Here is a 17,864-nt window from a genome sequence, read left to right as displayed (position 1 = left end):
ACATCTAACCTACTGAAACAGAATCTATGATGTCATGGTCATGCAAGGCACTAGAAGAGCAGTAGCACTCTGTATCGTTGTTTGGAAAGCCCAGTCCAAATGGTCCTACAGCATCCTCACAGTCCAAAAGCAGGAAACAGAGACAGTTTCAGCTTCTTTAGAAGGAACCAGGGCAGGGAGTCTTTGTCTAGAGTGGTTCCAAGCTCCCTGGAAGAGCAAAGTTATAACAATAGATAAGGTGACAGTGATGATGCATCATAGGAGCATAAAGGTCTGAGATTGGGTGGGGGAAATGACAATTCTGTCAGTCACCCTGTCAGCAAAAAACATTAACCCCTCCCTGGGAGGCCCAGCACAACTCCCAGGGTTCTCCTGCAGACATCAGCTCACACTCCAGTGTGTCTTGACGTATCATCACCTCCGTGCCTCCTTGGCCCATGGAAACAGCGTTCTTAATCTCACCAGTGCGATCCTGAACACACAGCATTATCACAAAGTTCCTCATTTAATTTGGTGATATCCAACCAGCGTACGCTGACCCCTCTCAGAAATCAGGTCTACCATTTCCTCAGAAATATTGCTTTAATCGGACATAACTGTTGGGAAGTCCAGACAGACTGACAGAAGACACTGCTTAACTACGTAAGGGGTTGTTACTGTCAAAGATAAACATTATTCAGAAGATCTAATTTAAAAAAATGAAAGGAATATAAAATAGCTATTGTGTTGAAACAGAAATAAGCTTCATAAGCACCATTCAACAAATAAGCAAAGGTGCTTTTCACTCTGGAAGTCAGAAACACGCTCAAGAAAAAACCATGGCTCTTCTTCCCCTCTTCATTGAGCGCTGCCTTTTTGGCATTCTGTCAAGCATGCTCCTTTTTGCATCCCTGGCTCCATCACAAGGTCAAGTCATAGCCCATCAGAATCCCAGTAATTAGATACAAGTTGGTTTGCTTTTGGCACGTCCAGAAATATCATCTAGTTGTCCAAAGTATTCCCAGTATTTCACTGTATATACATTTCTGGGTTAAAAGTCAAAGTCATTATATCAAGGTTTCAGTAATTTCTGTAATTTTTGTTCCAGCTCCATTTACTGGATAAACACTAAAATAGCATAAAGCAGCGTGAAATTGACATTTGCAGGCTGCTTTCAAAGACATCAACAGCTTATCTAGAAGCTGTAGATACCTAATGCAAAACAAAAATACCTGGAAAACATAGCTTGCGACTTGAGAAGCAGCACATCCTTCATGCAACAAAGTACATGTTGCCTAGCTAAACCAACACCTTAAAGGATCAATATTCATTGCACCCAACTGCAGCTGCTACACATATAAAAACAAACGCTCAAATCTACGACGAAGTGAACGGATCATCTCCCTCCCAGTGTTAATGTGTAACATGGCACTTCGTAGGTAATAGATTAATGGATGTTTGCTTTCTAAACCTTCTGGATCAGATCCTGTACTTTTCTACACAAGTTAGACTGACCATATTGCTGAAACGTTTCTGACCATATTCCGAAATGCTCCTGCCTCATCACATGCTGAAAGTTCCTGAAAACCAGCAATAAGCAGTGTTAGCTATCTGCTCGTCACAAAGCTCACATCACCAAGATCCGTAAGGGTTATAACTTGAAAATGGTTGGAGGTGGAGAAAGAGGAGGAACTAACACAAGTAGGACTCCTTCCTTTATTACAAAAGCCCCTTTCCATATCTTCAGCCTCCTGATCTATTTTTTCCCCAACATAAACTATGTCCTACATCAAAGTCAGGGAAAGCACTAACTTTGCATAAAATACAGTTAGCTTTCAGACTAGAAGTTGGTGGCTTGCTATTGATTTTCCACCACTGGGCCTGAAATAATACATTGACCTCCAAGTGGTCTGATAACAAAACACAAAAATAGCTATAATTGTGAGCTAAAGTTTCTATCAATTAATACCTTTATCTTCTCGTATCTGCAAAAAGCTGGAGGATTTGAATTCCAGAAGGTTTCAGCTTCTGGAGAATTGCCTAACCATTTTCTAATTCACTATCCTACAACACCTTATAGACTTGCTTTCCAAAAGCTCCAAAGGCTTGCACACAGCAATGCCCAGAAAATGCAAAAGGGGCAGCAGAATCTGTATCTATTCAGAGAAAAAAGGAAATGATTGCAGCTGTTCCCTCTCGCTGGATATAGGGGAGCTCTGTTACAAATGAAACTGAGAAAGAGACATGAGGAACAGGTAGTTCAACGGCAGTCCACGGGCTCTGCTCCCATTTCAAGAATTTGTTCTCCTCCTTGCCAGTGACAAACATACTTAACATGGAGTGTACACACGGAGCAGAATTAGACCCAAGATGTTTATACAGCAGATGTTCAGAGCCCAAGTTATACAACAGCCTCTCAGAACACACAGGGCCTTTACGTCACTGCCTAAGTGACGTGCATAAACGGGCTTTTTGGCAGAACCATAAAGAAGGCATTAAAAGATTTAGCACTAAAACACTACAAGAAGTAATAGAGGAAAATACATACGTGGTTTGCACAGTATATTTAACAGCACCATACTTCTGAGAGCGTATACACGGAGATGAAAACCAAGTCAATACAGACATTTCTCTGGTAGGAGCATATGCAGCACGCTGCCTCCTCCAGCATTAGCACCACCAACTCAGAAGAAAGTCATGAAAGTGAAAAGTGTAAGACTCCAACATACCCCGACTGCCTTTATGGAGGTCTGCTACTTCAAACTGTACAACACAAGTCAATAAAGTCGCAGTAATAAATTTATTCACACATTGTTTTGATAAGCCAGTCTTAAGCAGTAAATAGATCTTCTTGTACCAAGCAAAAAGGAGCGGCTGGCAAAAAAGCTTATCTCTCAGAGAAGTAGAACCAACTTACAGAGGCTTTACATTCCAGAGGCAGTTCCGAGACAAGTTTCAAATAGAGGACTGACAGTGATTCTTCCTTTATCCTAGTACACTGGTTACATTTTCTGACTCAAGTCTTTTGGTGTCAATTTCTATTTTCTTGGTGCCACCAAGTGGCAAAAATATGTATTACCATTTTACACGCAAAAGCCACTTTCAGTCCATCTTAAATAAAAGGCTACACATTGTAAGATAAAATACTAATATCTGAAAGTGAAACATGGTGTGTGTGTGTGTGTGTATATATATACACACACACACAGAGTACATGCATAGCCCAATATAGACAAAATGGGCTGAAAGTAGTCACTGACACGTAAGACCAGAGACATGTTGCAACAATTGTACTATCTTTGAAAGAGGCATATCTTTATTCATAAGAAATATGCAATCAGGTGTGTTTAGCTAAAGTGATCAAGTTAAGGGTTTTTATTGCAATCTACACTGAATACTCACATTTCAATATTAAACATATTATCTTCGTAAAGTAGTTAAAGATAGTGACACATAAGCAGCTATGAGGAATAAAAGTCATGAATAATTAGAAGGCATTCACAGTTTAGGAAGGTGTTAGAATCAGCCCTGTCGTTATAAAGAGGACATCAGAATCTCCCTGGCAGCTTACAGAAGCTCTAAAAAAAGAACAGGACACAAGATGGATTGGATCTATCCAAAACTTGGGGAAGTGCCCAGTAGAGGATGACCACCCATTTCTTTTCCACCTCCACAGCCACACAGGGTAACACAGAGAAAGGAGAAGGAAAAGGTGACTGCTAGCAACTAGCCTGTGTACGTTTATGTTCCCAAGGGATAAGATGTCAGTTGAAAAGCAGTTCACTCCAGCTATTCTCTCCCCCGTGTTGTAAGGGTGAAATGCCAGGGACTGCACAGAATTTGCAGGTGCTGGCTATATATCTCTTCATCCACCAAGGAACTCCCATCTCTACAGGTACCACTACCATAAATCTGTTATCAACTCCCACTGTACTGTCTGAGCAGCATCGGGGAAACAAACAGGGCAGAGTATTGATATTTTTCTAGTCTGAAGAGCACACATACCAGCAGATGAGGAAAAAAAGGATTAGTCGTCATGTGAGGCGGCTGTATGAGTAGCTAGTCAACAGCAAAGAAACTAGAGTCCCTGCAGAAAATATTAGTAATTGTAACTGAAGGGCTCAACTCACCCTGGCTTAAAGGGTTACTACGCATCTGTTGAACCAGTAACTTAACATGCATGCAAGTGTAGCCTTTCACAACTGCAAGGTAAACTTTAGCAGAAGGACTTATCACAGATTCAAAGCCAACATGTTTAAACACCGCCATGCACAGTTATTCCAGTAGCTCAGCTTGTCTTATGCTCATGCCCTAGCAGTTTGCAATGGTTTAATAAAGGAAGTTTGAGGCTGAAACTCCAACCACCAGTTTTAAACTGCATCACAGCAGCCTTGCATCATGGCTAGAAGACAAAAGTGGTTATGACAAAACAAGATGTCAGAAGACCATAACCAAATGGCATGCAGGCCTATAAAGAAGTGTATTAGTAAAGAACAAACAGCTGGGCTCTCCAGCAGAAGGACTGCCAACACGTTCAACATCAAGAATGAAAAGCACATTGATAACATGGTCAAGGAAAGATAGGATGCTATTAAAAAGCCACAACAAGCACCAGTCAGTAACCCTACTGATATCACTGGGACTTCAGAAGAAAGAGGTGGATTTACTTTTACAGAAAGTAAAAACATGCTTTAAGCAACGGCTATGCACATTTGCTTGGCCCAAACCTCAATTTGCATGAGAAATCTATCCATTATTTTTTGCCAGCCCCTGTCAGAACAGCTCAGCAGGTAACTTCCATACCTAGAACCATTCAGAGTCTCTGGACTACTGCCATGCAGAGACACAGCAAAGGCTTCTGCTTGTATGTGCCTTGCACTGAAGTTCAGCTCTGGAGCAGCATAATGTATCTGTGCTATATACTGTCAAACAAAGCCGGCATTCTAATCGTACTTGTTCAATTTGCGTAGGACAAAAGTACAATACACGGACACCAAATTCACTACACGAAAGAATAAAGCATTTCCTGTGCTTTATACTTCTAAGCTTTCTTGGCAAACTACAAATAAGTGCAGCTATCACTCTAGTTCTTGGGAATCTAGAAGGTGAAAGGGGAAGAAAAAATTGTTCCCTGACTGACAAAGACTACGGAGAGTCCACAGAAGTCTGTGTGTCTGCAAAGGCTACTGTTGACTTGCTGGATACAACTCCATACATTGATATGCCAAAGAGTACTTTTTGTTGGTTTTGGTGGTTGTTTTTGTGGGGGTTTTTGTTTTGGGAGGTTTTTTTTTTTTAATCCTGTTCTCCTCCAGCACTGTGGAGATATAGGTTTGTACACACCTTCTAGCTAGAAAATGGAGAACAGTTCAGTGGAAGAAGCAAGAGGCTGGGAGCCAAAAATAGTTCTAACCCTGTTGTGACTGGAAAGTTAACCCGAGTCTGCCTCTCCCCATGTGTAAAATGGGAACAATTAATCCTCACTTAACCATGTAAATTAAATAATGTTTCAACAGTGCAAGTGCCACATATTAATTAATGCCTAGGTAAAGAGGGAATAATAATTTTAAAAAAGTGCTCTGCTACTTACCTGTAAGCCTAAGGTTGTGCTGCAATTTTAAGAAAGGAGATACCTGGCACTTACAGGATGCGATCCTGAATTATCATTCAGTCTAAGAGAGAAAGATGTCTCTCTCTCTCACACACATATGCATAGCAGCTATCAAGCACATGAAAGCCAAGCACACATCGTTCTGTATGTCACATCACTTCTGTGCAACACAGTAAGCAGATGTTAACTAAGGAAATGTCATAACCAAAGGCACGGCAAACACAGTGAGGAGATCCATACCTTGAACACCTTCTAGAAGCAGATCAACCCCCTTTCTATAAAAGCTGAAGGCAGCTTCATAGTCTTCCTCCTCCTCCTTCTTTAAGGCCAGTTTTATCAACTCCCCTGCTTTCTCCAAGTAATCTTGTTTGCCAGGCTTGGGTTTTAAGCTTCCAGTAAACAAACTATGGCTCTCCCTCTCGCCTTCAGTTTTGCTCCACTCCAGCTCAGATGCCACCGTGCTTTGTGCTGGGGACTCAGAGGAAAGGCCAAGGCCAACAGCTCTGGTGGGAGAATTTTGGTTGGATGCCATTCCATCATCTAATTCAGCAAGAGAGTCTATGTCAACTGTCAGAGAGATGAGGTCACTGTCACTGGAGAGTCCTGAAAGTGCAAGTCAGAAGGGTATCTATTACTCTAGATTTCTTACACACCATAGTAGCCTCCAAAATTCTTTATCACACCACCTGATGTTCCAGCTCCAATTTGAACTTTTAAGTCCAAAGATTCTAACTTTCTTTTGGAACTTCGAGACTTTGCACTGAATTTCCCTGTATGCGAGTCTGTCTTAGAAACCCATAGTTCTTGAGAACCTGAAGATGCATGGTTTCCAAGTTAACCACAAAATCCCCAGAACTGGCCTTCATTCTAATATTGGAAATGAAAGGACAAACAACTCTCAAATCAAACCTTCAAAGTCCACTCACTAATGGTCTCCAGGAAATTATGAAACTAACCCTCCCTGTGTGGGTACTCTCAGAAAAGAGAATCAACAGGAGTCAAATTACTGTCACAAGAAATCCTAACATACTGTTTTACAGTCAGCTTACAAGTCAGTAAGACACGGCATCACAAAAATTAAAATAGGAGCTAGAATTCACACAACAGTTACTACAGGTTATGCATCACGTTCACATAACTCACAGCTACTGTGTATAGTCTTACTTCATTGTTAACATACGATAAAATGAATTAGCTCAAACTTCAGTGAGAGACATGAGCTAAGACATTTTATTTTGCATCTTCCATAAACTGAGAGCATATACACTTACTGCAACCTGGTCTTCAGTAAGTCCTTAAGCCACAGCAACTTAGCAGGGCTATTTGTGCATCAATGGCAGAACAGACATTTCACACCTACACCATTTCATTCAGTAAGGACTAGCACCCATGAAAAGTGTTCACGCATCATTATGACTTCACAATAATCTAAATGCTTCAAGTGTAATTGAAACAATGCTTAGATCTCACCTCCGCATTCTGATTGGCTGGTAAGTGTCACATCATCAAGCCCACTTAAATCCTTCCGAACTGAAAAGTACAACAAAAATGTTTCTGATATCCTTTTACATAACAGAATAGCTGTTCACTTACCCTCAAAATTAAAGGACATGGCCCTACTACAGGTAAAAATACGTAACGTTAAACTGCTATCAGATTGGCTATCAAACCATTACAATTGTGACAGTGGTATTAGACTTGCTGCTTCTTCTTGCTTTAGAAGATTAAAATGCAAAACACAGATACTTGCTTAGGAGGGCTACTTCAAACTTCAGCATCCTATCAACTCACCTGCCTTCAACAGCAGCAGAATTTTAAAAGCTATCTCTCACCATTCTGATGGTTTACAGCTAAGGAGACTTAAAACTGGAGAGCCTGGAAAGCTAGGACCTACGTCCACACACAAAGGAGAAAAAACAAACAAACAAACAGCTTCCAGTGTCAGAAACGTCATTCCAGAGTAGTATGCAGCATGAGACGTGGAATGAGCCCTGAATTTGGCAGTGCCACCTGGATATCAAGTAGCAGTGTGTTTCATCACCTTGGCACATGTACCTACTGAAGCAATAAACAAATAGGCAACAAGGTTAAGACATTTAGCTGTTTGTACCCTGAGAAAGGAAATGCTCAGCTAAAACCTGGTGTCTGTTTTCTTCTGTTATTACCAACAGAGTCAAGAGGTTATCAATATTATCAGGTAAAGTGTTCTGACTTATCTTTAAACTTTATGTGGCAGTACCAAGGAGTTGACTTAAGGCACCTAAGTCAAACTTCCTTTTTGATTTTGCAGTTCTAGCAGTAGACTGGTTTTACAATTTATGGAAGAGGAGAAAGAGGGCACACATCTTACCAAGTGTAATAGCTTTAGAGAAGTGATGTTTCTAACAGCTCCCCTAAGGTGAGCGAGAAGAAAAAAAAGACAGGAAGGAGAACAGATGACCAGCTGCTGACTTTCTATGAGCAGAAAGGGACAGCGATACTTAGTGACACAAGCCTACTTGAGAGGAGAGGAGAAGAGAAGATGCTCAGAAGACAACGCCTCTGATCTTTTCAGGGGAGGAACATAAGGCAGAGGGTCCATGATGAGAAGAATCACTGAGAAGATAACGATCCATGCAGCCCTGAGCCCTGTAAGGAAGGCAACCTCATAACAGAAAAGTAGGAGGAAAACAGTAGACTCAATTAGTGTATTAATGTTGGGTTATCCACCTGCCCAATTTAGGGACATGAGCATTGAAGCTGGATGCTGAAGACTCAGAATTTATGAACTAGCTTTTCGAGGAGTCAGATGACTTTGTTCAGGGAAGATAAATTGCTAATTAGGGAACATGCAAGTGGAAGCAGAACTGATCGAGCATGTAGCTAGAGCACGGAAGTGGAAAAGCCAGAGTTTTGTGGGAAGGGTGTGCTGGCCACCCATACTAGGTACACGTCTACAATAGATTTCAGACAGACCTAAGTTCCCTTCCCTATAGTCCAAACACGTGTGCTCTGTTCCTGCAGCCAGCTTGACAAGAAGCTGTGTGAACACAGCTAGCACAGCACAGAGCCTGAGCTAATAAACTTTGCTGAGGAACAGGGTTTAAAGCCCAGGTCTAGCACCACACAAACCACAGTCATAGGACTTCCACCCAGCCTGAGAGCTAGAAATAGTATTTCTAGGAGGAAAAGGTGGTATTTCTTCCTACAGTATAACGGATTTTTTTTTTTAAGCAGCCTGCAGCCAGTTCACTGATCTAGCAGTAGTTGTGCAATGCCTTGCACAATGCCTTACACAAGGCCAAACAATCATCATCTACCACTAATATGCACACCTGCAGAGTGAACTTTTGCTAATCTTTGGGAAGAACAGGTAAAAGTGAGAAAATGCTACAGACCCTTATAAGCAGACTGCAGCATCAGGTAAGCAATGGTCTTGATACTTCTCAGCAAGAGAGTCCAGAGGAACAGTGCCCATGTAGAGGCTCTTGAATGCCCACAAAAACTAACACAGTGAACTAGGTGACGATTAACTATGATAATCATACTCGGAAAAACTACATGCAGGCAGGATCCTCTTCACAGGAGGTGGGGAGAGAACTTAGAACTGAGTACTGCCACTGCCATCTAGAGGACTTAACACAGCCCTCTCTTTCTCCCTAGTTCCTCCCAAATTTGGTTTTTAACATGTGGAAATCACATACATTTCAGAAAAAATAACTCCACAAAAGTCACATTCAGCATCTGGAAGCCCTGTGCACACAGTTGTTGTTAATATTCCCTAAAAGCACTCTAGCCAGTTCAGAGGAAGCGCATCAAAGAATTTTTCCACTTTATAGAATGCTGAAGAGACAAAAGGTTATCGCACATAAAGCAAATGGTTTTCTCCTTCTAAAAAAATGAGGCTCTTGTGACTAAAGAATAGAAACACTTATGTTAAGCATTTTCAGAAGCAATTCTTATATAAAGGTGAAGTGTGAAATGGATGCGTTATCAAAATACGGAATCTTTAAATTTCACCTAAACAGTGCTCCTTTAGGCTGTATTTACAATAACTACCCTCTGCAATTAACCCTCTGTACCAGTTCCTTCACAGAAGGACAAAAGATTATAGGTATATTAATTCACGAACATCACAGAAGTTACTGCAAAGTAAAATGCAGAACTGGCTGCACACGTAGATAATATTATATAACTAAGTGCAAAGAGCCAGACATTCAGAGATCTCAATGGCAAATGACACAACTTGCAACTTTCGCGGGGGGGGGGGGGCAGGGGGAGACACCATTATTAGCAAAAACAAGCAACTGTTGACCCTTGGGCAGAACTTTACCAAATCAAGTTCTATGCCAGAAACAGACCACAGGAAATGTAGTAGTCAAACACCTCCCAAATAAGCTTTATAAGAAGAAAAGCATAAGAACAGCTCCAAGGGAAAATTTGTAAGGACTGGGAAAGAATTTCTCAGAAATATTACACAGCACTTGCTGGACAATGACATGCAGAGACGCTCAGGCCAGCTCGGCTACCAATGGCAGATGAGAAGCCCTAGCATAGTGTTTATTTGGGCTGATGTACTCTACCCTTCAGCTCCACTATTTAGTGCAAGGGAAATGCCACTAAAATTACACTACATCTGGTATCCATGCCAGCGTGTACATCTCTACAGTGTGCTAGTTAAGTGACATCTCAGGAAGAAGAAAGCGGAAGAAGAAAGCATCCTCTGCCCTAGCATAACCAGAAAACATAAGCAAGCTAAGGGAAAGATTTCCAGTTTTTCAATTGAACACAGCCCATGCTGGCTCTACCACAGGGTGTTTCAGACTTTCAAGGACAGGGAATTCTTTTCAGGAAAAGAAAAACACTAGCAGTTATTGTAAAAGGGTTAAACAAATTGCACATCTCCAAGCCTCGCAGTAGGCTTTAGCCTACCACACGACCATATGCTCAATCCAGGAGACATCCTTAATTTTTCTTTTCTTTTTTTTTTTTTTTTTTAAATACAATACTACCTCTTTTCTGGGTTTTTCTGAGCAGTGAAGCCATGGTGATATTTAGAGCTGAATGAAAACCCTCCAAAATGGGTTCTTAGACTATTTTTCATGCTCTAGGCACATTCAGACAGTCATCTTTGTACTGATCAATGTTTAATACAGTTTTAAGATTATTTGCAAATATTTACAGTCAGCAATTTGGGGCACGGTTGGTAGCAAACCCTACCAGACTGTTTAACCCAATCCTTTGCAAGCAGGTAGGACTAGATATATTTTAAATGGAGGGTTCAATTCCTGCTGGCACCAAGAGCAGTTCGTTTTGAGTGATGGAGCATTAGCATTTCTAAGTGGACCAGAAAAACCTCCCAGAAAGTTTACTGTTATACATAAGCTTCCAGTGGGGCAGACAGAATTCTGCTGAGCCCAACTTCTCTTTTCTAATCCTAGTTCTGTCACTTCTGTCATATATAAAGCAATGAGAAACTGGATGCTAATGTTCCTACAAATATGGCACTTGCCAATTATGTGCTGCTTTAAAACAAATCAAGCTATAAAGTTACATGAAAAAGAAAACAAACCTTCGGAGCTGCAGTCAGACAGGTTGTCAGTTAGATAATCGGACAGAGGCTCAACAGGACCAATCAGTTCAGAACCATCATGCACCTCCCCACCCTAAGAGAGAGGAAATATAAATTTATATTTCTATTTATCTGCCGCGCACTACCAAAAATCTCATTATATAGCACTGATATTCATAATTAACTTTCCTAACCAGTAAGTGCTCCATTACTTCAGAGTTAATGGATTTAATTAAAACTGTATAAACGTGCAAAATTAGCTTGGGGTTTTAGTCCTAGTGCTACTCTAACCTATTTGACTATTAGGCAAACCGCTGATACAGCTTCTCACAAATTTCTAGGGGTGAAACAAAACCTGACAGAATCCTTCTAACTTAACGACATATGTTTTAAGCCATACAATTCACAATGCACTCCCTCTAAAGAGTCAAAGTAAAACAAGGGCTTTGTTGAAAGCCACCTTTGGTTACCACATTTTTTGTTGCATCGCTTATGGAGATATCTAGAACAGCTCGTTTTCAGCTTCTGCGGAGAGAAAACAAGAGCCCTGAGCTGTACTTGCTGCAGCAGTTCTGCGCGCTAGAGCTTTATGGGGAAGAGTTCCCTCAGTCAGCAGGACCTTCATAAAGGGTCTTTGTAGATCAGACAAATGGCCCACGCAGCCCAGCATCCTAAGTTTAGTCACAGCTAAGACTGGACACACAGGGAAGATTTTAAGTACAGGGCCAGCATAAAAGGATAACGTTATACTCTCCCAAGCCTGGAGTGAACCAGAAGAGAGTGAAGTAACAGGAACAACTGCATGAGAAACCATCTAAATGGTTAAAAAAAAGAAAAATTTCTCCTTGACATCTGGGGTGCCAACTTCCCATGCAAATCTGTTAGAAACTTAGAAACCGCACCATTTCCAAGGCAGTGTTACAAACAGGCATTTATAATCTGTCCTGAACTAGCCCAGCAAGTTTTCACATTAGCCAGCCCATCTTTCTTGGGTCAATAAATACACGTAGCACACCCTCCAGCTCTTTCTAAGACTTAATTGTCCAAGTCTATCTCCCCCTGGGTACTTGTACAACCAATCTGAAAAAGAATAAAATCACCAGTGAGCAGAGCTGAAGGAAACTAGCTGAGCTGGTGCAAACAGTGAGTGATCAAAACCTAAGGTTTTCCTACAGAAAAGTGTGAAACAAAGGTAACAAAGCAAGCTTAAAGTTTTGACACTTGCACAATTCCCCTTGTAGATAAACTTAATTCCTATTAAAAAAAAAAGCCTTTCTAGTTTATTCATTACCTTTTAAGTAAAAAAAGGTCCATGACAAGCCTAAACTTTATGTTTTCGTTAAACAAAGAAGGATATTTGTTTAGAGGTCTTTTCTCCAAAAGGACAGAAATATTTCCAAAGAATTTTAAAAGCACAAATACAATTGAACGGCAATGTAAAATATTTTGACTCAGTGCCCTATTTATTGTTGCTACCAGAGCTGAACGAACGTTTTCCTGAGAATTGTAAAGGACTTTGCAATTAATGCAATGTGAAAATGAGGAAGGACATCTACACTTCACTGCAATTTTGCTTTTGCATACGTATTATTTGAATATACTTAGCACCTGAATACACTTATGTCCCACATCTCACACAGATTCACTTGATTTCAGGGTGTTACTATGATGTTTACAAACAAAAATATGCTTACATGTTTACAGAAATGTTGGACCAAATAGAGTACTGAAAATAGAGAGGTTTGAAAGAACTATTGAAAACAAACTGCCTCAAATGCAGTGCAGTACAATTGCTGATGTAAACTATACTCTGGAGAACGGTTCTCATGTCACTGCTCAAGCAGCACATGTTTGACTAGTTATATGCAAAATTTGCTGTTATGGATCTGACTTCATAACAGGCCAGGAGAAAACAGTCTAGCTAATATTTTTACCTTTGGTTCAAAGCTGTAAACACTTGCTTAAAATACAGAAATAGTTACAGTATTTTTATTACTTCCCAACAGAACACTTGGATTTAACATCACTTATGACTTTGCTTATCGTTCAGTAAGCAAAAATTCTAACTCCCTGCAGCTGAACTTCCTATTAAAGTCTTCAGCTTCTGGAGGTGTGGTATCTGATCAGTCTACAGGCACTCCATAGTTTATGAAGTAAAGCACAATCACATCAGTAAGAAGCACATACTTCTGCAAATACTAACAAACCTTAAAAAACTCTTCAAGCTGTTTGCTATTATAGAGAGCAGGGATGTTAGCAGAAAACTGCAACAGATCTTCAGCACATTGCCTTCTTTCTTCAATCACAGTTGCATCAAATCGCCCTGGAACAGACACATAGATTGACAATTTTAGAAATAGCTATATGCATTTATTCTGCAGTAGCAACAACAACAGAAACCAAGACAAAAGCCATCTTTTGGAGACAAAGCCCTGAATCTATGAAAGTCACTCCAGTGCTTCAGGAGAACACGACAAATCTTCGTACTTCCTATTCTCAATTGTCCCTCGAGTCCTGTCTTCTGCCATCCACTCAGATGATGAAAGCTGGCAGCTACGACAAGAATCCTTAGCACTCTCATCATAAGAATATGTGAAGCAACACTCTTGATTAGCCAAGAGACACTAACGGATGTCCAGCGTTATCTAACAGTAAACGATACGTGCACAATTTGACAATATGCCAGTCAGCGTCAGCCTCGATTACGGCCCAAATCCTGTAAGGAGCTGAGCGTTCTTCACATATTCTCAAGAACAGTGCAGAACACGAGCAGATAGTAAAGGAAATGTTGCAAAGAGTCCCCAAATAGATAATTAGCTCCAAGGTCCTGTCTATGGAGACGAACCGTAGGGGAGCTGGTGAACAGACACAGGTCCTTACTGAAGCCCTGCTACCAGGCACTGAAGCTCTCCTCCAAAATAGCTCCACACAAACAGGGTCTCATCTCCCCCTGGATTCAAGAGGTAATTAGAGTTGGGAGGCAGTTCAGTTACCAAAACGTGTGATCCTTCCCTTTTCCCTACCCACCACCCAAGACATTCCCATTAAAAAAAGATATTTAAAGAACAATCCCATAATTCACCTCAGAGATTTGCTCCTCAGGAGAAAGAGCCCTTGGACTATTACCTTAAAATCACATTCTTCACAACTGCACACAACTACTTTTAGCTTTTCATATCAACATCACTTTGTTGTTGAAATAGTTACAAGTTTACCAAAAGAAAAGGGCAGAGGTTAACAGTAATAATTGGAAGAGAATAGAAGAGAGAGTTGAAACAGCTATACAGAGGAAAAAAGAACCAAGAAGACAAGTTCAAGAAACAGTATTGCTATAGCAGCATGACGGAAAAAATAAGAACGACCTGTGACAGTTCTGTGGCATTAGCTTTGAAGACGACAAAGGATGCATTGAATACAGAAGCAAAATTCATTTACACTCAGAGCAAGCAAAAAAATAATCCCAGAAGAAAGTATCAAAGCAGGATTCTTTCCAGAAATTCTTGAAGTAAATATGTCCTTCCTACCTGCTATAACAAAAAGAAAATAAGCTAGAAAGACATGTACATACCCACAAGGGAGAACAAAAACTAAAGCTTTGAGAGGTTTTTTTCTTCCATAACGGGGGGGGGGAGGAGGAGAAAAAAAAAAAATGTTGCTCGATTAATTTTTGGCTGGATCAGCTCCGTGATGTGTCCATTATGCTCATTCAGCTGCACAAACATTAGCAGTAGTACAGCAACGCCATAACAAGTGAGCAGGAAGGAGGCAAAGGCAGCGCGACCGTGTTCAGTGGCAGCACTGGAATCAGGCCATGTTAAACTGTTCTAATTACCTATGTCTTCAGAGCAGCATCGAGTGCGTTACGACTTTTGTTTCATTCCAAGCAAAACATGACAGCACAAAAAAAACAATTTCACTCACTAAAGTGCAGCAACATAGACCAGTTACATGAACCTACAAAATAACACGAACACCAACATCTACCTGTTGCAAAAAGGCAAGCTCCTAACAAGGTCAGGAACCTACAACTTTTGCAAAAAAAGTAATTCTGTAAGTATTTTTCCTAGCTTCCTGCAGATCTCTCTCTCCCCCCCTGTTCTACTCCCTTAATAAATAAAGAAATATATAAAAACAAACACACCTTCTCTTCCACACCTTCCCAGTGCTCCCACTAGGTCCAAGACAGTACACGCCACGTCTGCCTGGTGCCAGCACTGACGGGCTGGCCAGCGTGCACGTGCCAGGCAGCGGCAAACAGTACAGGGAAGAGCCCAGTCCTGCCTGGCCTGCCATGGGACCTCGGCAGGGGCTCTCCCCTTACTCAGCTGCCACTTCACATGCTCTGCAGAAACCTCATCACATTTGCAGCCACCATTCCTCTCTTAAGTTTTGCTGCAATTAGCCAATGGGCACGAACATCTGACAGCACAATTACATAAGCCTAATTTTTCAGGAAGCTGAGCTTAAAAAAAAAAAAATGCAAGTTTGAACAGAGCCATTAAAATATTAGTCACTGTCACACTTTCCAGCTCATCAGCGTCATCGTACACTATTAGGATAACCAGTTACAGGACTCGGGAGAGAGAAAGAGAAATTTAATATAACGCTAGTTTGTTCACAGACTACCTGATATCTCACAGGTAGTTTTAGATCCAATTACCCCTATCTTCTTCCACCTTCTCCCCTTCCTTTTTCTTTCTTTCCATATTTTCAAGCAATCTTGGACTGCTCAACACTTTGAGAATCTGATTGAGAAGGGAGAGACTGATCAAAGGTGTTTAGATACCCAGCTGACGCTTCAAACAGATTTACACCATAAAGTCTTTCTAGATCTAAATCAATGTTATTCCCGCTATTCTTTACCTCTCTTGGCCAAATGAAAGTGTTATTACCGGAATCATGTCTTTCTGGGGTTTTGGGAAGTGCCAAGCACAATCTTAGCACATAAGAAATGCACTGGCATGATAAAGCTATTCCTCCAGCAACGATCCCTTGATAATTTTTTACCTATGCTGAAACCAAATGTAAATCCCTGCAAAGAGAATTCACAACTCTGTTTCTGGAGCAGGCTTAAAAAACTAAACACCTAGCAAGGTTTGTGTTCATGTTTCACAGAATGTTTCAGAATACTTCCAACAATGCAGGACAGCTAATTCTTAAAGAATAGGTTACTTTATTTGGTATTTTCAAATCCAAGCTACCCTTATTTGAGTTTCATAATCTAAATGATCTTTCTAACTCACTACAAGCAAAAGCTTGAAACTTATATATCAATATTTGTAGGGTTTTTTTTTTTTTTAAATAAATCCCAAAAGGGGAGGAGTATTTTGTATAATAGAGTAAATTCATACAGTTGTTAGAATCACAAGAAACGCTGAAAAGAGATTTTGGTAAAATACCATGTATAGGCAACATATGAAACACTTAAATAGTCCAATAAAAAGTACTTTGAAAATACTAACAAGTGATTTTGATGTATATTAGGAAAGGAGTAATCATTCCCCAGAAACAGATTACAGCTGCAAAACAATTCAGACATGTTTTAACAGCTGGATCCGTTATCACCATTTTTGATTCCCGTGCTCCAGGTCATTAATTTTTTCCCCATAAGATGGGTGGAAAAGGTCCAGGTAAAGTGCAGGAACAGCAAGATGATTTCTTTCCCCACCTACCCTCCTTAACAAGTTTCACCCTTTGATGTGAGCAGCTGTATTGTAACAGAATAAAAATACATGAACTTGCACATTATGGTTTTCAAAAGTTGTGCTGTAAAACATGCCAAACAGGCAGTCCAAATCTGCAGATGTGACAAACATCTGGTTGTACCAAATATAGAAGCATAGCATGACTCATTCATTTTCAAACACTTCCCAGGGCTCCACACCACCTCCAAAAACTCTAACGCTGCACGTGAGATTCTGCTCAAGTTTAATATTTTTAATACAAACAGATAATAAGTCTGACCGTCACAACCAGCAACGTTCATTTGTACAGTATACTTACCACAAAGTGATATGTATATGTTAAAGCATACACATTAAAAAATAAAATCAAAAAATTTCCAGCAATGGCTGGTGATGCTAGTAAGTAACTATGTTAAAGACTGCTACAAACCAGACACATCATCACACCAGAGACACTGCAGAAATGCGCTATTAACATCTTTTGCTTTTATGCTGCTTTAATAGAGACTGATCCTGCAGTTCAACATTAATAGAGACTGAAAATAAATGTCAGAAAGTCAAAATATTTTATAATCTATTAAGATTACATTTTATCTTCTAGTACAAAAGTTAATAGGATTCATCCTCTGAAGATAAATGCTTTAAATGGAAATAAAACATACAGCAGCTGTTAAGGGCAGAAATGAGATGGAAGGCTAAAGAGTAAAATTTTATGCTTTAAATAAAAAGATAATTTTTAAATTCAAGAAAAAAAAAGAGTCAGACATTTCTATTCCTTTCATCTACATGCTAATCATTTTAAGCTTGTTTCTACATTACCTCCTCTTTCTCGTATTCTTCTCTGCTTTCTCTTCACTCAGATGTAGTGGGTTTTGTTTTGTTTTTTAGTTTTCATTTCAAAGAGCTTTTTGTAAATAACTACATTGAATAATCCTGTAGATTTCCTTCTGTTATAATGTAAATTGCAGTCACTTTTGTTCACCCCACACAATAGAAGAAGCACGTCTTTCAGAAAGGATTTCACTCACAATTCTTCCCT

At 40.2% G+C, this 17,864-nt stretch overlaps 1 protein-coding gene across 9 annotated transcripts in view; it reads right to left on the bottom strand.

The window, feature by feature from the left end:
* RPS6KC1 (ribosomal protein S6 kinase C1) overlaps positions 1–17,864 on the bottom strand; it is an 87,839-nt gene that overhangs the window by 58,616 nt on the left and 11,359 nt on the right. For 8 of the 9 annotated variants that reach the window (XR_011140423.1, XR_011140424.1, XM_068939813.1 and 5 more), the window contains 4 exons: positions 13,349–13,464; positions 11,142–11,235; positions 7,061–7,120; positions 5,831–6,193 (listed from right to left, as the gene is read on the bottom strand). Coding sequence is in view for 7 of the 9 variants with exons in the window: in XM_068939813.1 (XP_068795914.1) it covers positions 5,831–6,193; positions 7,061–7,120; positions 11,142–11,235; positions 13,349–13,464 (633 nt within the window). In the remaining 2 variants the exon portion in view is untranslated. The remainder of the gene's footprint in view (positions 1–5,830; positions 6,194–7,060; positions 7,121–11,141; positions 11,236–13,348; positions 13,465–17,864) is intronic. The other variant, XM_068939819.1, reaches the window with a different exon arrangement.

Source organism: Struthio camelus, chromosome 3 (genome assembly GCF_040807025.1).
Source record: "Struthio camelus isolate bStrCam1 chromosome 3, bStrCam1.hap1, whole genome shotgun sequence".
NCBI lineage: Eukaryota > Metazoa > Chordata > Aves > Struthioniformes > Struthionidae > Struthio > Struthio camelus.
Note: the sequence above shows the minus strand (reverse complement) of the source record. Positions and strands in the feature narration are given on the sequence as shown.